This window comes from Galeopterus variegatus, unplaced genomic scaffold, assembly GCF_000696425.1.
Source record: "Galeopterus variegatus unplaced genomic scaffold, G_variegatus-3.0.2 Scaffold734, whole genome shotgun sequence".
NCBI lineage: Eukaryota > Metazoa > Chordata > Mammalia > Dermoptera > Cynocephalidae > Galeopterus > Galeopterus variegatus.
The window spans coordinates 442,066-461,903 of NW_007726845.1; the positions used below are offsets into that span (position 1 = coordinate 442,066).

The window sequence follows — 19,838 nt, forward strand, 5'->3', positions numbered from 1 at the left end:
TTTTTTTTTTTTTTTTTTTTTTTTTTTTTTTTTTGTCTTTTTTCGTGTCCGGCAACGGATCGCAACCCTCAGTGTCGCGCCCGTACCGGACCGGGACCGGCAACAGGATCGCAACCCTCGGTGTTGCTCCCGCACCTCGCTCAGCCAGTGAGCGGGAACTGGTCTGTATGTGGGATCCGAACCCTCGGAGGGAGCGCCACTGCACTTCCCAAGCGGCGCACTGTAGCAGTGTGCCACCGGGCCGGCCTGCTGACTCCTTTTAAAAACAATCTTCTCCCTGTCTATGCTTCTTGGTAGCCTCAGTTAACTCTTTAACCATTTATAAATTCTTGTAATTTGCCTTTCACTCCAGGGGCAACAGCAGCTTAGGGAAGGGGGCAGCAGTTTCCTGTCCCACGCCTGTTCTGCACCTCCTCACCTTCTCCAGCATTTTCTGCCAGAACTGCCTCCAGAGGATGATGACAATGATGGCCAGGAGGATGAAAATGATGGCCACCAAGCAGCCAATCAGGATCCGAGTGTTACTGTCATCGACTTTAAGCATTGGATCTGTGAGCAGGAAAGAAGGTGGAGAATATAATCATCTCATGGGGCAAGAAAAAGCATGAGGGACTGGACTGTAGGAACAGAAGTAGAACTGTTTCTTCAGGATAATTCCAGAAGATGCCACCTGAATACTTCTGATTATTTTTTCTCTTGCTACTGTTTTATTGCTTTGCCCTTATAGTCCTCTGCCATGGGATAACAGCCTCCCTTTCCCAGTGTCACAGACTGCATAATGGAGAATTTTTCCATTCTTCCCCAAATTGCGTCCCTGTATTACATGGTCTGGGTCTGTAGACCCCAATCACACTTCATGAAAAACAGGTGAGGAACCAGTTTTCAATCTTTGCATTCTTTGAGACATGCCAAGATTCTCTCTGGAAACACTCAATCACACACGTTTCCCAGATTGCTGGCCGATATTGGCCAGTGACTGTCTGAAGCAGTGAATACACTTCTGCACAGCATATTTATCTCCATTCAGAGAGAACAGCATTTTGTTTTATAGACTTTCACCCATTCATTGAGACCTCCACTATGGGTCTCACCTAGAAATGTCCCTTTCCTTGTTTCTGCCCCCAAGCTTCCCAAACTTTATGGAGCAATTGGTACAACATCAGACTCTGCCTCAGCTGAAGAATCACATGACTCAGTAATGAAGAGAATGAATTTGGGCCCTTGACTTTGGAGGTGGACTGTCCTACCTTTTCAGGACTACTCTTCATCCAAAGCCACCTGGTTTCAAGCCTCCCACACAGTCAGGCTTTTGCAAATCTCCACCCTTCTTCATCCTCCAGGAGGTCCCTTCAACCTAATTTTCATAATTAGGAATCACACATACCATAGGTTGTGGGTGCCATAGGAGAGGTGGGCAGGGCTCCAGAGTTGTTGTACATGGCAGCGTCTATTACAAAACAAATGTGAGTCAGCGCTGGGGAGAAGACAGCTGGGTACTGCTTTCTCTGAAGGTAGGTTGTGACTTGGCACATTGTGGAATCAGTTTAATAAGTTGCCAACAGCCTTTTTGAAAAATGAAATCACAAATCTATTAAATAAAAATATCACCATCCATCTATCTAGTAAGGTCAACTTTTCTTTCGCAAAATTTTCTCAAGAAAATTTTTATTTCAAGAAATTTTTTTTTAAAATATTACATACTAGGTGTCATGGTACAAAAAGTTCAAGAAACAGTGGTTCAGAGGGCTGTGACTATATGTTATCATAAAGCATAGGACTCAGGTCTCAAATTCAGCCAAATGTAGAAAGAATATAGTGGTTAAGTGGGCATGGGACAGACACAGGGCTAAGATGCTCTTTCATTCAAGAAATTAAATTGTTTTATAAAAGGGTTTCCACTAGCCCTTGAATTTAAGGCCTCGTTTTTATAGGAATATTATTGATATTGAACGTCCTTTACTGTGATGTTGCAGTTTCTGAAACTAACCCCCCACAGTGTATTTGCCAGATTGATGTCAGCAACTAAAAAATCAAGGGGGTCAAGAATTAGAATATATATTTCCTTTCTAAGAGACATTTCTTCCTAATTTTTCTTCTTCTTTACATTATTATGTAAAGAAGAAGGTATCTGACCTCTACATGAACTTTCTGAATTGGTTCTTCAGGCTCCAGTGAAAACTAATATTATTATGACATTAGATTTAAAGCTGAAGAGATCCAAGAAAACAAAAACCATAGTCCATAGCTACGTGAGGGTACTTCAAAAAGTTCATGGAAAGATTCGTACTATCCTTTAATTCCATTTTTCCATGAACTTTCTGAAGTATCCTCATAGTTAGCCATTATCAGTGAAGTGATTACTCTGCCTAGAGAATCCCTGAGGGTGGATGGGAGTTTTTATTCATCCCCCAGTGAACACAGTGTCAGTGGTACTGCTTTTGAACATCTTAATTTCTGCTCTCAATACATACTCATATAAAATAATCCGTCCATTTACTCTTAGATTAAATTATCAGCAGAGAATGCACTTAGGCACAAAACCTGTTTTCTAAATATATGCTTTATTTTCTCATCAGTACATCTTAATAAGCAAACCATCTTGAATTTTTCTTCTTTCAAAAAACAAATCAGAAAGGATGCGGTCTTCTGTTTTATCTTTAAATTAGTCTCTCCTCTCTTATGTTATTTTATGCCTGTACTTTTCTTCCAGACCCAGTACAAGTCTCACTCCCTCAATGCTGTCCATGACAAACCCACTGTCTAGTGCCCCCCCACTCCCCTTTCTGGCTACTTATTGTTGGTACCATTTTGAACAGTTTTTGAAAAATCATTATATGGATTTTGTCTCACCATCTAAAATTTAATGGTGCAGGCAACGTCCTAAATACCTTTTAACTTTTCAAGATTCAACACAGTGCCTGGCTCCACTTCCCTATGGGGCCCTAAGAGCTCCCTACCTGATTGGAAGGTGATCTCACTGAACATCATCCAGGTGTCAGCAAAATGGTATTGACACTTGATGGCACTGGCCATTCGGTGGTGGAGGGGCACTGTGACAAACCGAGCACTGGGATTGACGTCATCCAGGACAAGAGGGAAGGAGACAGCATTTGGTTCCCACTCATTGGCTTCAGAGCGGAAATAGCACTGCACCTCCTTAAAGATCTTCACACCTTTAGCAAACATATTGTTGCAGTGGACCTGGCAGAGAAAGAGGCAGGTGAGTGACGGGTTGTCACTGTTAGTTTGCATGGGGACACAGTGCAAGCTGACCCAATAGAACCCTAGACCTACCTGTTTCCCTGAGCACCACCCTTGGTGAATAGTTGGTGCTCTGCAGTCTTCTGAGTTTCTCTTCTAGGAACTTAACAGTGGTAGTGATACATAGGTCAGAACTTAGAAAAACTGGCTGCAACCCCAGTTACATCTCTGCAGCTGTGTCCTCTGGCCACCTTACATCATGTTGCTGGGCTGCAGTTTCCTCATTTGTTAAATGAGGGCTAGACCAGCATCCTCTCAGGTTCTTCCTTGTCCTCAACTCTCCTGAGTCTATAATCCTCTCAACCACAGTTGCCATCTACCCAGATTTGATCTATGCTGAACTGAGAAAGAAGACTGCCACCCTACCGCCTTCTAGGTACATTTCAAAGCTAGATCACTCCTTTTCAATAGAGTTAGGTAAGAAACCTGAAATAATACACAATCCAAAACAATTTCATCTTTCTTTTTAGTAATCTCATTTCAAGTGCCATGTATCAGCATTTTTCAGCCAGAAACACCAACTTAATCATTTCTCTTAATTAAATTCAGTTTAGGTAAAGCCATTCTGATGAGGGCATAATCTTCCTCATAGGTAATTTCTGAGATGAGAAAAGAAGGTCTATTGGAAGTTAGCTTGTAGCCTCTTGTCTGCTGCCATGACCATTTCACCAGGATGTTTGTATGGTTTTTAAGGGTCATCAGGAACAAAGATTCCCAACTGCCCCTATGTCTGTGTTTAACAACCCTCAAAAATGGAGCGTGAATATTTGTAACTGACTCAAGTCACTCACGGTCGTTCAGTAACTTTTCCTAGTCCACCATCTCCCGAATTTAAGGATTTCATAGGTTAGAAAAACATCATTGTCATTCTAGGAATATATTTATTGTTTCCATTTTAATGTCTTGCTTAGGCCCTGACTTGTAACCCTTTGACTGTCCTCAGTAACCTCCCCTGGTTTCTGGATAGTCAATACAAGATTACCGTTCCAAATTTATTTTTAGCTAAAGCAGCAGCAGGAATGATTATAGAAATTTAATGATTAAAGAAATAGACCAGACATACCATAAGAACAGAATATTAGAGTTACTAGTGATTGTAAAAATTATCTAATCCAATTGTTTATTTACTAATGAGATAAGGGTGCTCATAGAGGTTTGACTTGCCTGTGGTTGGTCAACAACAGAACTGGGTCTAGAACTCTGGACTCCTACTCCAGTGCTCTTTCCTTTTTTTTTTTTTTTTTTTTTTTTTTTTTTTTTTGTGACCAAGTTTGGCAGTTTCTTATAAAGTTAAATTTACACCCACAATATGATCCAACAATCCCACAAGAAATGAAGATATATGCTTCACAACCCTATATGCAAATTTTGATAGCAGCTTTTTTTTTTTTTTTTGTCTTTTTTTTTGTGACCGGCCGCACCGCGCTCAGCCAGTGAGTGCACCAGCCATCCCTATATAGGATCCGAACCCGCGGCAGTAGTGCTGCTGCACTCCCAGCGCCGCACTCTCCAGTGTGCACCATGGGCTTGGCCCTGCTCTTTTCATATATGATGCCATGTAGAGATGTAGCATATCATCTCAACTTTGCCATTTGGATTTTCCTCCAAATGTTTTAATGATAAAAATGTGTGTTACTACCTTCCTTGGGATGAATTAACTGTTCCAGTTTATTGAACACAAGTCAATGGAGCAAGGCTAAGAAAAAAAAAATCAAAGAAATACCATCTACAGCTTCAATAGATTTTTCAGATGTTTTGAAATCTGCAAAGTGTTGGATAAGTATCCTGTGGGGAAGGTAATCTCTCCTACAGATGTTTTGGGAATTCTTCTTTGGGAATGCAAATAAATAGCATAGGATTTCATTCCCATGTGTTCTTATATGTTTGTTTAATAAATACAAGGGTATCTCAAAAAGTTTGTGGAAAAATAGAATTAAAGTTAATACAAATCTTTCCATGAACTTTTTGAAGACTTCTCATACAATATATTTTGAAAATGCATTAGTATATTTTAATGGTGCATTTTAACTATACTTTAGGGGAGGAAATGAGTAGTAATTTGCCTAGGAAGCAAAAACTACTCTCTAGAAGACATCAGTGACTTGAAAATCAAAGTCCTCTTTTACTTTTTATTTGTCTCCGAAAGATTAAAATATGCTGGAGACCTGTTTGGCTTAAAAGGACTGGCCATGAGTCAGCTCCTTAGAGGTTTCTGGCATCTTCTCATTGCAGAATATGCTTTTGAATAATTTTAACCTGTGATAAACTAAACAGGAGCTGCTGGGGATTCAGGAAGATCAAAGTTTATTAACTAAATTTTGTAACTTTATAGAGAGTTTGAAACACATTTCATTATTTGTAAGACTAGAAATTCTCCCAATGGTATATATTTATGAATATTTGTGAATTTACATACATGTTCATAGGTGCTTATGTGTATACACATTATGTAACAATACAAATAAATTTCCTCTTAAAGCACATTTTTGTTACTATGCATATTCCCCTACCCCCCAACAAAACTGCAAAGAACAGTATGTTTTACACCTGTCAAAGAGAAACCCAGAAGACTGCAGAACATCTTCTATTCACTCTTCATTCTTCATCCTTGAACAATAAAATAGAAGATTGGGCATGTGTTGATCCTTCTGTTCTCATCTTAAATGTTTCTACACTTCACTAATAGCTATTAATCCAATTAGAAAATATTATCATATTAACTTCTGGGAGTAATAGACATGCACTTTCTTTCTGATTCCCAGTTTCTGTAAAGAACACAACAAATTTTGATTTAGTAGGAACTGTTAAGGAAGCACAGATTTCCTTTTTCTGGGTCCCATATTGTCCTATATACCTCCTTTTGCAAATAAATAGTAGCTTCCCCACTGCACTGCAAATTGTCCCAAGATAGGGACCATTTCTTATTCACCTGTTTGTCCCCAGAACCTAGCCGAGTGCTATTTGTGTTCCAAATATAGCTGATAAATTAATAACAAGATAGAAGAATGGATGAATTTAGGAAACAAATATTGAAGCTTAGGACTGATGTAAATAGAAGCAGTCACCAATTTGTTGCCTGTTAATATCTGCTCCCTACTATTTATGGGGAGAAGAACAGATAAACAGGTACCCAAGTATGAGGGTGAATTCTCTTGCGCACTTTCTTGGGGCTTATTTGAGGTTTCCTCGTGCTCCCTCACAAACCAGTAAAAGTTATGTGCAAACCACATAAGCTCCTGGGGCCTCTTTTATCCAACACAAGAGCTTCCCTCTCTTCCTTTAAGTCCTAGTCTTCCTCAATCTTGGAATTCAGGTTTAGCATTTGATCAGGTCATTTTTTGCATGGACTTTGCTTCCCTTCTATTCCTTTCTCTCTGAAACAGACTTGGGACTGAGTAAGGGAAAAGTAAATTAATGGTCTGGGCTACGTACCAGCAAACTTATTATTTTATTAACAGAGATATTCTCAACCCTAACATCAAGGCTGGGCTCTCCTGTGAGGGCCTGCTTCAGGCCCTCCCCAACTCTTATAGAGTGTCTGCATTTACCAGGCTCCATCACCAACCCGTCCATCCAATCACTCAACAAAATTCACCTACTCCCTCTTCACTGCTCCGTGATAGCTGATAAAATAATTACTGTGCCTAATGAAATTGATATGTTGGCTCTGGTTCTGGGATGAAAAAAAGAAAAACAAAAAACATCAAGAACAACTGATCTAGTCTAACCCATGAGTAAAGAAAAAAGCCCTTAGAGATGAACTGACTTTGAAATGCATGTAGCTGGTTAGTAGTGGAATTAGTGTTTAAATCCAGTTCTGCTACCATCAGTTCAGGTTTCTTTCTGCATGTCTTTCTTCTACCACACTGTGATTTTGGCCTTTGGAAGAAGTTCCACCACACCTAAGTCCACTGACCTTCATGGTAGTGAAATTCCTGATGCGGTCAAATTCAAACATGATCTCGATGTAGCCATTGGTGGCACTCTCATTCCGCCAGCCCACGTAGTCATAGCCAGGCCATACGTGGTATTCATGGGTCTGGGTGAAATCGTCCAGGCCAGACACCCCATCTGTCAACTGGCCCAGTCCTTCAGTCATACTGCTCAGGCCAGGAGAGGAGAAGCAAAGGAGAGAGAAACCTGAAGTTAATCACACATTCATGGAAGAGGTTTCACCCAGCTCTTCGCCCTGGGTTTTATAAGAGCTGATTATCTCGGAGGTTGAGGGATTATGAAAAATCAAAGTTCTTCTATAGTACTGATTCATTTATCTGCATCAATGGAGAACTGAGAATTTTATATAAGTGAATTGTACAAAATATTCAATGCTTACCACTTTAGTAGCAAAAGTCTTAAACGTTATTTTATCATTTATATGAAAAGCTTCCTAAAATCTACTGTATCCTTGCCTACTGAATATAATGTCTTGATATAATGACTCAAAATTATCAAATGCATTTGATGAATTAATTCATTAAGTAAATGAAGGAATAAATAAATGCACGGAATGAATATTACAATAAATAATAATAATTGCCCCTAAATAAATGTTCACTAAATAAATGTTCGCAGAGCCTGTTGGAAATTTTTTCTGATTCTCCTTTTACCGTATGTTGTCATCATTCAGTGAATTAATTTCAGAGAATCCAATCATGCCTTCTTATACCCCACATTTCCAATAATCCAATTTGATATCAAACTAAAGGGCAATAAAAAAGTAATCTCTGCCAAATTTAAAGGCAAATTTAGTTTTAATTTTAGTTAAATATGAGAATACTAGACCTAAGGAATAAATTGCATGGATTTCATGAGAGTCTAAGGTATTAGATTTAGTTTTGTGTTCTAGCTTGGCAGCCTTTTCTACTTCTGAGTGTGAGACTGTGTTTTGGACGGCTGAGTTTGCTCTACTGCTAGATGGGGTATAAGTATATTTATGTTAATTTGACTATTTAAAAGATATAAAGAGGCCTCTTTCCTTCTTTTTATGGAGGGACAGAGCAAGAGCCCATCATGTGGAACTTCTTTCTCCTTGAGTTCTGCATCTCAAGTTCTGGAAGATATGTCAGGAATCTCCCAAAACAAGAGAGTGGGATATTCACCTTCAAGTAATAATGGATGTGACCCTTGAGGTTAACAGCCAGAATCAATGATATGTAAAATTTCCAAATTGCAAAAAAAAAAAAAAAAAGAAAGAATTAGTAAATTCACAACTGAATAAAACTAACAGTCAACTTCTATGCAGTTGTTTATAGATATCACTTTCCAGGATATTCTGCTAAAACCAATCGTAACTCTATGTTTTTTAGTCATGTAATCCATTGGCAGCTAAGTGAGGGTCCAATTACAATGATTTCTAGAAATTGTAATATTCTGGTGGCTATTTCGACTTTATTCATTGAAAAATGTTTGGCAAATTATAAAATTTGACTGGCTTTATCCACAGTGACCAGAGCCTGGATCTCCCTTCCAAGGATTTGCCATCTTTTTTTCTCTCTTGATCAGAAGACTAGGAGAACATGTTTACTTGCGAAAAATATATTTCCCATTATCCCCATAAAAATAAATCCCATGAAAGTCTTGTGAAAAGCAGCACAAATCAAAAGGAATGTATATTCAGTTTCTCCTTGGTCAAAATTAAATCAGGTGGAGAAGAAATAAGGAAGGAAACTTTCCAGGTTTACTTTATATACTTCAGAATTATTAGAATTACTACAACAAGCACATATTATTCTTGATTTTTTTTTTTTAATTACATAAGTAACTTTTGCTACTAACGCTATCTATTTCCTGAGACCCCGATCTAGGTATCTTGAATCTCATCACTCAGCCGCCACAACCAGATATTTTATTACCTCACTTGTTAAGTGGAAGCTAATTATGTCTAAATTTCTATAATTAGTTTTTGTCTTTCCTCTGGTGTTCAGAGCCATTTTCCAGTACCTTCTTTATTTCTCCATTCGAACGTCCTATTGGTCCCTTAAACTTATATCCCAAACTAAATCCATTATCATCCCCTACTAAACCAAATCTTCCACTTGAGTTTCTCTTTTCTGCAAATCGTACTTCTCTTTCATAGTCACTGAAAAGTGTCTGGTGCTTAGTAAGCATTTCCAATATGTCTGTTGAGTGAATAAATGTCATTCCCGCAGTTTCAGTCATTTAGACCAAGGCTTCATCTAATTCTTTTTCTTACCCTACTGCCTTGTCCCCTACATCCAATCAGATTGCAAATATCCCCTAAATGAGTATCACTTTTCCACACTGCCACAATCACCATTTTGGCCTGGGTCATTAATTCTTCTCACCTGACAAAATTTGAAATTAAAAAATGTCCCTCATTCCCTCCTCATTCCACGCAAATCTAACTTTTGCATTCTGCTTGATTAACCTATCTAAAGCACAGCTCCAATCACCTCCTTCCCCATCTTTAAAAACCTTCAATGTCTCATTATGTTGATGATCATGTTCATGAAAAACAAGAACAGAGACAATTCTTACTCCTCCGCCTTCTCTTGCTCCTCTTGGCATTGACATTCAAGTTCCTATAAATACGGCATAATCTGCCTTGTTATGCTTCTCATCTCCTACTTTGCTACATAAAATGGCCCAAGGTCAACTACACTATTGATTTTCCCAGACTTTCCCCTAAAGTTTACAACCACGATTCTTTTTCCTTCATGCTAATCTCTTTGCCTAAAATTCCGTTTTAAGGTTCTCTACCTGAAAGAGTTCTACCCACCCTTTTGGGCCCAGTTCAGATTTCATCTACTCTACCATGTGTTTACTGGTGCTCCCATCAAATAATAACAGTGTGTATAACTCTTTACCTTAGAAAATGCTTATAAATTTTTAAATCACTTAAGCCTCACAGAAGTAACTTTTAGTACATGAACTCGGGTGTTTTCACTCTCGATCCTGTGCTTTTCCACTACAGTTTACTCTTTCCTTTGAGCCCCAGAGCATTCATAGGATATCTCTTACTCATATCCTTGTATTGCAGCAATTTATATCCTGTCTTATCCCCCGTTGCAAATTATGAGCTCCTTATAGGTAGGACCAATGCCTTCATTATCTTTGAGTACCTACTGTGCCAGGCCAAATCTCTTGCACATCACAATGGTTTATTAACAAAGATTTATTAAACGAAACTGAATTCAATTGACCTCTGATTTTCTCTGTGTCTTCAGTATATGCTGGTTGGGATGTGGCTGACTGAAATGACGCCAAGACAGTTTAAGCAAATGGGAAAGAACAGTGACTATGCAGATAGAAAGGAAGTGACTAGGAGCAGAAGACTGGATGAATCAGGCCTCACCCAGGGCGTGGCAGCTGGAGGCCAATGGTTTGTTCATCACACCTAAGCCAATGCATATGCTGTAATTCCACACTCCCCTTCCTGAAACTCATGAATATCTCCTTTTCTCAACCCCCAGCAAACTCTGTCACTTGGTCTGGACTTCACTGTGGTCTGACCTCTCTGAAAGGCTTAATCCTGACTGAGCTGAGAGAGACAAGTGTTGAGTTGGGCTAGAAGAAGAACAAGACCTGCAGTGCAGTAGGATAGGTGGGAACATCTCCTACCAACCCTAAACTCCTACTGCATCTGATCTCACTTCTCCACCATAGCCCTCCATGGATCCACTTCAGGCCCCTTCCCTGTCATTCTGCTGCTCTCAGCTCCAGCTCCTCCTTTCATCAGGGCATCCTTGTCCTATCCCTGCTCCTTTCCCCTGCTTCCTTCTACCCACCTTTCTCTGCTCCTGTTCTCATCTCATCCTAGAAACTTTCCTTGTCTATTACAAGCCTTACTTGTCTCCTTCTTTTCACAATTTCTAAAGCATTTATATTAATGGGTCCATTCTTCCTGAACTTCTTGGCCTGGCCAATTTATTATACTTGTTACTTCAATCCTCTGGCCCTTTGTTTCCGTAAGTAGGCCAATACTTATGACAGACCGTATGTCCCATTTTGAGGGTCAAGAATATGACCACCATAAATAGAGCCATACCACAAATTTTAACCTTTGCTTTGCATAATTTATGGTCATTTTCTCTATAATTACTTTGTCTTCCCAAACCAGACTTTAATTCCTTGAAAATAAAGGCCATGTATGCTTATTCATCTAAATTATCTCAAAATGCCTAGTACAGGAACTAAATAAATACCGGTCAGCTGATTGACTAATTATTGACCCGAAGCCATGATAAATTATTATTCTCTCCTGATGGCCATCTTCCCATTTGGATGATCAAAGCTTCCCAGAACTTACCTGTACCCAACGGCTCCATCATAGACAGAATCATTCAGATAAATGACAGAGCCTCCAGGGAGTACAAACTGCTGCCCTGCTGGAGCATTGTAAGACACCAAGCCATCTGCCAAAGGAAACACAGCTGTGTCTGTGATGCTGGGGAAAAGACATGCCTGCTGCTCAGACCAGCTACCCCAGGGAGCTAGGTGATGCTCCAAGGGCACAAGCTTGTGTAGCGTGTCCACTAGGACCCAACCTGGGCTCACAGGGAGCCCTGCTGAGAAGCACTTCTCAGTGGCAGTCAGCAGAGTGACTCTGAATGCATTGTTCTGTGTGTGGGGCACCATGTCCTGGGTGGGTGGAAAATGCTTCTTTCTCTACCCAAGAAGGAATCACTTCATTCCAGGGATAACTGATCCTATCCTTTTCCGGCTTGATTCCCTTTATATCCCAGGGGTAGCAGTTTTTAATAAGGTCTATAAGCTCCCTGTGCTAGAGACCTACCTAGCCAGACACAACCATAAAGCTCCACTCTCATGCACACATTCATGGAGTGGTCGGTGACTGGAATGAATCGGACAAATCTGGCCACGATGGGGGGCTCCAGGTCCTTTAGCAAAATGTCATAAGGGTTGATATTTCCATCCAGCACCTGAGGAGAGAGAAAAGAAAGGATGAAGAGATGGTATTAAGTCATGCTCACTTTTCTTCACCCCCATCACCCTTTTGATGGAACAACTCCTTTTAGTTCAAGGAGCATAATGCATCCACTCAGCTTTCCCACAGCCTTGATGTTGCTGTCTTTGCCCACTTGCCACCCTGCCTCACCCTGGCTCACATGTTTAGGAGGGCATGCCGCATCTGTGGACACACACACCTACACAGACAACTTGTGCTCTTCTTCTAGCCTAAGTCAAACATGATCTTGGACATCCCAGGGTCTCATCTTCCTACCTGTTTCCCATGCCGGTTCCGCCAGGAGATCCAGCGAGTGCCATCCCGACTATAATTGATCTTGTACCTGGGGGCAAACTCAATGCCATGGCCCCCTGCATGGCGCCCCTGGGTCCCCACAAGAGTGATAAAGTGTAGAGTGTGCAAGTCAATCTGCAGGAACTCCTTCAGGTCATCGGGTTCCACTGGAATCTCAGGGCACCAGGCTCCATCCCCTTCCTCTGAGTCCAGCCTTGAGAAGTGAGGGTGGGGAGAGAGGGGGCAGCTGTGAAACCACTGCTCTGTTCACCAGTTCACAGCAAGCAGCTGCCCTGTCCTGGGGGGAGAGAGCGGTCTGGGGGCCCAGTCCAGATGGAATTTGGGTTCTCCTCCCTGGTCTGACTGCCACCACAGAACCCATTTGTGGTCAGTTCCTCTCCCTGGAGCACCATGAAACCCAGAGACAGTCACCAGCAAGGAGCTGGAGTCCTTTGGATCACATGAAGCTTTTATTTCCCATCCTGATTTAGAGACCTCGAAGGAAATGAAACACTTTCTACCCTCTGTTCCCCTATGGAGTCATTACACCATCCCCGCTCCTCCTTTCAGACTCAGCTTAACAAAGATAGCCACTCCTTGCTTGGATATAAAGTTATAGGATTGGGGAGGAAGGGACAGAAGGATCTCCAGCGTGGCCTATGCAAATGCAATGGAATTAACCATCAATGGACACGACAGACAGGATGGGCAGCCCAGCAGAAAGTCCAGGCTAAGCTACCACTGAGCAAGATTGTGAAATTAGCATAAGGTTTAGTGGGGGAACTTCTTACCACTTTCCCTCTTCCCTGGAATGCTCCCATTTCTCACGATGTCTCCCACTCATCTGTTGCTCCCTGCCAGCCCCACCAACTATCACTCTAGTCTTTCACACACGATGATAGATATCAGGGGGAAGGTTTACTAGGGTTGCTTTTGTTATGGATGATTCCTTTTTAACTAAATCAATACTTTACACCATGAGAATTCTATTCCAGCAGGAGGATTAGGCTCCAACCAGCAGAGCAGTTTTTGAGTTAGGAACTTTATTGATTTAGAGCACCCCTGAAATTATGCCACAGGAACCTACCACACTCTGTTTATGCGTAGGATGGCCCTTCTATGTGAGATACCCTTAAGAGAGGGGAGAAACTTGTTGGAGCCCTCAAGGTCTGGTCAAGCCCCCGATGCTTTGCACAGTGAGTGATGTTTCACAGATACCCTCTGAGAAGAGGAGTGGACACTAACTACCAGTGTCCTACATAATCTGCACCTTTTCATATCTGCCATTTTGACCTGCTTCCTGAAGCAACTCACAATGAAAAGGTCAGGTAGAGCAAATTCACTGCATATCAATGAACCCATTTGCTGTAGGTGGTGTGGCTCTGAGGCCTCTGTGGTTGGGATGGGGTTGCCAGACCAGTACATGTGGCCAAGCCCTGAATTCTCTCCCTGAAAACATAGAGCAGGACAGGCCCCCTTGATGTTCTTTCCCCATTCCCACCAGCTCCCACCAGTACCACCCCTCTTCCTCGATCCCTCAAGTTAGGGCTCTGTGTCCAGGAAATCTGTCTATCCCAGAATGCAGGCTTTCTTGAGGTAGCTGTCCTCACCTTCCATATTTGGCAGCTGTGGACTCTGACCACTGACTGGAAGCTGTGATGTCCTCATCAGGAATGTGGCCTCCAGACATGCCCAAAGGGTAGCGGCATATAGCTAGACCAAGAGAAACCAAAGACAAAAGAGAGGCCAAACTTATAGTTGTATTTCTAGAGCCCCCTAGAATGAATCTCACTGATTATTGAATAGGGAATAAGAGAACTTAAATCTTCCTAAATCCCTAGATGACGCCAGTTTGACCACTCCGAGTCTACCAGACTTGTCTTCTTGGCCCTGACTCCAAATACCATTTAAGCCTCCAAGATTTGACTCTCAGCCAAACCTATCTTTTGGTTCAAACTCTGACCAGTAATGAAATATAGTGTAGTGTGCTCATTTATCCTTCGTGTTTGGTAGTGACCCCAGTGGCCCCTCCCCATGTTCTTGTTAACAGATGTGCACTTCTGATCAACTTCCCAGCAGTAGTGAGTCATCCTCATAAACACCAGGTAGCCCTGTGATCCACAGCATTCTTTTCTCTGGGTAGCTGATTGCATGAAACTATGAAGCAAACCAAAAAACTCTCCTGTGAAGATACATTTTGGGTCCCCATTAGCACCATATTCTGGCTCCTAGCTAAAAACAATAATCTCTGGGGATGGACTTCAACTTTTAACCCAGATAGAGTAACAGGGACCAGATTTACCATCCTGTATGAAATAATCAAAAACAACAAAATACATGAAAAATTGTCTTTGAAGATGGAGAATATCAGACAACAAAGGACAACAATCTCTGAGAGACAGGAAACAAAGAAGATAAGCCCTAAAATTGCACCAGCTTACTGCCATCAGAGTTTGTCCAGGCTACAGTACAATAAGCAAGAACTCAGGCAGAGCTGGAGAACTCCCTGAGCCTAGGAGACAAAGGTAAGAATTTGGCAAGGTCAAGGGGACAAGAGTTCTCAAGACATAGGGCCTCCACCTAAAATACAGGATACCTAGTTAAATTTGAACTTCAGATAGAGATTGTCTTTTTTAGTAAAAGTATGTTCCACACAAGAAAAAGTTACCAGTCATGTAAAAAAAAAGCAGGAAAACAGAACCCATAGTGAGAAGAATAAAAAAAAAAAATTGAAGCTGATGCAGAAATTATTGCTTTTCAACATCCCAATGGTGTATTTTTGCAGCAATAGAAAAAAAATTCTAAAATTCATATGGAACCAGGAAAGGAACTGAATAGCCAAAGTAATCTTGGAAAAGAACAAAGTTGGTGGTATCACACTTCCAGATTTCAAAGTATACTGCAAAGCTATAATAATTAAATCAGTGTGGTACCTGAAAAAAAAAAAAGCTGACATATAGATCAATAAAACAGAATAGTTAAGAAATAAACCCACACACATAAGGTCAACTGATCTTTGACAAGGGTGCCTGTGTCACACCAAGTAAAGCTCCTGGATTATCTGACCCTAGGAAAGATGGCTCTGGGCCAAGGACTAGCTGATATTTTCAAAAACTGTGGTTAAGCAAAACCATACACAGACAGCTTTGGCAAGAAATATGGCTATATACCCAACTGGAACACTTCTCTGTTCACTATCCAAGTCAGATTTGAATCAAGGGATAGACATGGGAATCTAGTATCATTTGGCCTATTCTTATCAAATGTGTAATTTCTCCAGCTGAGGTGATAGGTTCCACAAATGATCATGCTCAAATCTGCATGGCAAATCTTAATTGTTTGAGGATGAGGCAGCAATTTCTCAAATTCCAAACTCTCTGAGAAGTGAAATTGAAGGAAAGAGTGAGAATAAGTGCTATGGGTCAAATGTGTCCCACAAAAGTTCATGTGTTGGAAACTTAATCTCCACTGTAACAATGTTAAGAGGATGGGAAATCCAATTATGATATTTGAAAGGTGGTGTCTTTTAAGAGGTGATTAGATCGTGAGGACGGTGCCCTAGTGACTGGATTGATCCTTTTGTGGAGTAATGGGTTGATGGTTTAATGGATGGTCGTGGATGTGGCTCTCATGGGTTTTTAAGGAGAGCAGGTTAGCTCTCTTGCTCAGCCCTTTCTCACCATGTGACACCCTGCATTGCTGTGGAAAGTCATAACCGAGAAAAAGGCCCTCACCAGGTGTGTTTCCTAGACTTTGGACTTCTCAGCCTCTGAAACTGTAAGAAATAAGTTTTCTTTCTATAAATTACCCAGTTTCAACTATTCTATTATAAATAACAGCAACAAACTAATACAGTAAGGAAATACTGAAACAAGATGCCAATGAGGCCAAAATTACCTGTGGGTGAGGTTGATGTACACTTCAAACGTCACACACAGAAGACAGCCCTCTTGTCTGCTCCATCCCTCCACGCGGTGAAAGCCACACCTGACTCAGGGCCTGCTCCGACCCCCTCCTTGACACTGATCCTACATGTTGTTGAGTAGGCTAAGTGTTTTAGTCCTTGGCACCAGTGACTTAGTGAACAAGAAGAGGCTCCTGGAGGCCTCTAAACTGGGTGATATGCCCCAGTCCAGTTTACCAGAGCACCTACATTGGCATTTGGGACCTACACGTAACTACCAATAAAGTAGAACAATGTTGCTCTCCCTTTTCCACTGTCCCCTGTGTGTGTAATTCCCTCAGGGACCTCCTGGGGAGGACACCTGACTGGCCAAGGCAGGCATTCCTGCTCCTTTGGCTACAATCCATGTCATAGTGTCCCCCATTGCCATCTTGACCCGGAAATAGAGGGGTTTTTTTGGTTTTTTTGTTTTTTCCTTTTTGTCTTTTTTCATGTCCGGCAACGGATCGCAACCCTCAGTGTCGCGCCCGCACCTCGCTCAGCCAGTGAGCGGGAACCGGTCTGTATGTGGGATCCGAACCCTCGGCGGGAGCGCCGCCGCACTCCCAAGCGGCGCACTGTAGCAGTGCGCCACCAGGCCGGCCCCCAAAATAGAGTTTTTAACAATTTGCAAAGTGCTGTACCAATAGCCCTATGTGGCAGGCAGGGCATATACTATTACTCCAAAATATATATGAGGAAAGCAGTGGAAGGCCCATAACTAGTCAGTGGTAGGGATTTGACTCAGATCACATTTCTGTGTCACAATCCAAAGTTTGGCCCAATACACCAGACTGCTCCCTCTACTTTAACCAGAAGAGTGGCTGGATGCAAAGTGTTTCTCCCAAGATGCCCTGCGGCTGACAGCAGCACTGCAGAGTAGGAAGTGAGCTGCTCAGCACCTTCTGTCTCTTCTGAAACCAAAGTTTTGTTCAGAATCTAGTCCTCCCTCCAACCTCACCCCCAGCATGATACACTTGTTTCCTTATTTCTTTCCAAATCTATGGTCTGTTTTAGTTCCTATATTTATTAATTCATTCATTCAACAGTATGTCGAACCCTATGGGAATACAGCAGTAAACAAAACAAAGTGCCTTTTGTCACAATGTGGGGAAACAGACAGTAAGCAAATAAATACCTAATACAAGAGAAGATGGCAAGTGCTGTGGAGAAAAATGAAGTGTGGAAGGGGAATAGGTGCTCTTTTATGTAAACAGTCAAGGAAGCCTCTCAGATAAAGTCATTTTGAGCAGAGACTTGAGTGAGGGTGCACAGCAAGCCAGGTGACTCAACTCGCTGGGGGAGGGTGTTCTATACAAAGGGAACAGGACGTGCAGAGGTACGCTTGCAGAAAGAGCATGCTTGCTGTGGATGCTGGTTAAGGTACAGCAAGAGGCCAGTTTCCCCAAAGCAGAAAGACTGAAATTATTATACTAGCCTTCTTTTTTTGCAACGTAAAGAATGCATACTCAACTAAAGCAAACATTTTTGAGGGAGGATAGTACCAATTCCAACAAACATCTCCTTCCTCTTATTTCTGACATTTTAAATATCTCTCATAGTATTCAATACATATTGCTTTGTAACATAACTATTTGTGAGCTTATCCTCCCTATAGATGGCAAACTTTGGGGGGGAAAAGAGACACTGTATCTTATTCATTTTTATTTTTCACTGCATGTCTAGGGAGAGAATAAGTGTGCAAAAATATTTATTGACAAAAGGAGGTAAGTCTTAGAGATCAATATAGATTAGGAGTGACAATAAAGTTGAGTAAAATACTGACTCCCTCCAAATTTCATCCCTCAGTCTTTTCCATTTCAGCCAACTCCATTCTTCCAGTGACTGAGGCCAAAATTCTCGAAGCCATCCTTGACTCCTTTCATACCGCATGTCTAATTCATCAGCTGATGAAAAGTCCGTTGGCTACACCCTGAAAATATTCCCACATCCCACCTACTTTTTCCCACATATTTTACTACAATCCTAAGCCAATTCACTGTCTTCTACCACCAGAAATAGTACAATAATCTCCTAACTCATCCCTCTATGCTTTCCCTATGTATCTTTTAAAATGTAAGTCAGATCATGAAACTCTTCTGCTCAAAACTCATCTGCCCTGCAGTAACTTTCCATCTTGCTCATAATCAAATTCAAATTGCTTGCATGGTCTCCAGGGCCCTGCCTAACCTGTCTCCTGGCTGTCTTACAACTCGTCCCCACCCCCACCCTCCCCATCAGCCATACTGGCCTCCTGGCTGTTCCTCAAGCACACTAAGTATGCTTCTTTTTCAGGAATTTGCATTTACCATTTAAGTATTTAATTCAGTAACATAAGAATCTTCCTAGGGTCAAGGAAACAGAAGTGAAATACCATTTTCCAACCTTTTTACATATTAATTTCTCCCAAATCTGGATGCATTTTACAAGCAGATAGTGTCATAGTTTAACTGGCAGTGCTTTATTCTTAGAGGCACATAAAGTAATGATGTAACTTAGAGTTGGCAGTTTCTTAAATTCAATGAAATACAGTAATAATAACATTGATTTAGGATTTAGAAGGCATTTAGAAAGTGTCAGGCAATATGGTAAGCATTTTCCCATTCAGTATTTTATGTTTCCCACTAATCACACATTCTACAGATAAAGAGTTTAACTGCACGAGGCCGTTCATTGAGTAAATATTAACTCATCTTAGAATCTGATTCTAAAGCCTTTGGTTCCACTAAGCTACACAACCTCTGAAGATCAAGACTTCAAATACACTCCTGATCTACCACTTAAACCATGTAGGCTGTGAACAAAATCCTGACCCTCTCTGGGTCTCAGTTTCCTCATGTGGAAAGCAAAGGAGTTTGATTAGTCATTCTGTAAAGCAGTGGTTCTCGAAAGCTGGTACGTGGATCGATTGCTTTAGAATCTTCTGGAGATATTTTAGAACCCATGTTTGTGAACTCCCTCTTAGAGATGTTGCTTTGGTGTATCTGAAGCTGAGCTCAGGAACCTGTATGTTTTTAAGGCTCCCCAGGTGGTCCTGCTGTGTGGCCAAGCCTGGGAACCACTGCTCCCAGGCCCCTTCCAGCCTGGACACCCGATGATTCTCTGGGGCCATAGCAAAGAAACCCACATTTCGAGGAGCAAGATGGCGACGGGTCTGGAGTGAGCATGCCAGAGGACAGAGAGAGCCTGTGAAGTGTGTGCTGCACTGCCAGAGTACTATTTGCATTTCCAAGAGCAACAAAAAACAAATAAATCACTGATCAACTAATCTACAACGAAAAAAAGCAACTACAGTCTCGAGGTTTTAGGGCCGATGCAAAAGAAGATTCCTGAGAGCGCCGCAACCGTACCAGGAGACCGAGCAGCCCAAGGCAACAAAGGCCAGGAAAGACGGCAGCGGTGACACAGAGA

General features: G+C 41.5%; 1 protein-coding gene across 1 annotated transcript in view; it reads right to left on the minus strand.

Annotated features, from left to right (window-relative positions):
* DDR2 (discoidin domain receptor tyrosine kinase 2) overlaps nt 1-19,838 on the minus strand; it is a 54,041-nt gene that overhangs the window by 15,291 nt on the left and 18,912 nt on the right. Inside the window, exons 2-9 of the mRNA XM_008571928.1 lie at nt 14,095-14,197; nt 12,467-12,698; nt 12,017-12,164; nt 11,531-11,636; nt 7,178-7,361; nt 2,958-3,201; nt 1,385-1,447; nt 419-549 (exon numbers count right to left, since the gene is read on the minus strand). Of these exons, the coding sequence (XP_008570150.1) occupies nt 419-549; nt 1,385-1,447; nt 2,958-3,201; nt 7,178-7,361; nt 11,531-11,636; nt 12,017-12,164; nt 12,467-12,698; nt 14,095-14,197 (1,211 nt within the window). The remainder of the gene's footprint in view (nt 1-418; nt 550-1,384; nt 1,448-2,957; nt 3,202-7,177; nt 7,362-11,530; nt 11,637-12,016; nt 12,165-12,466; nt 12,699-14,094; nt 14,198-19,838) is intronic.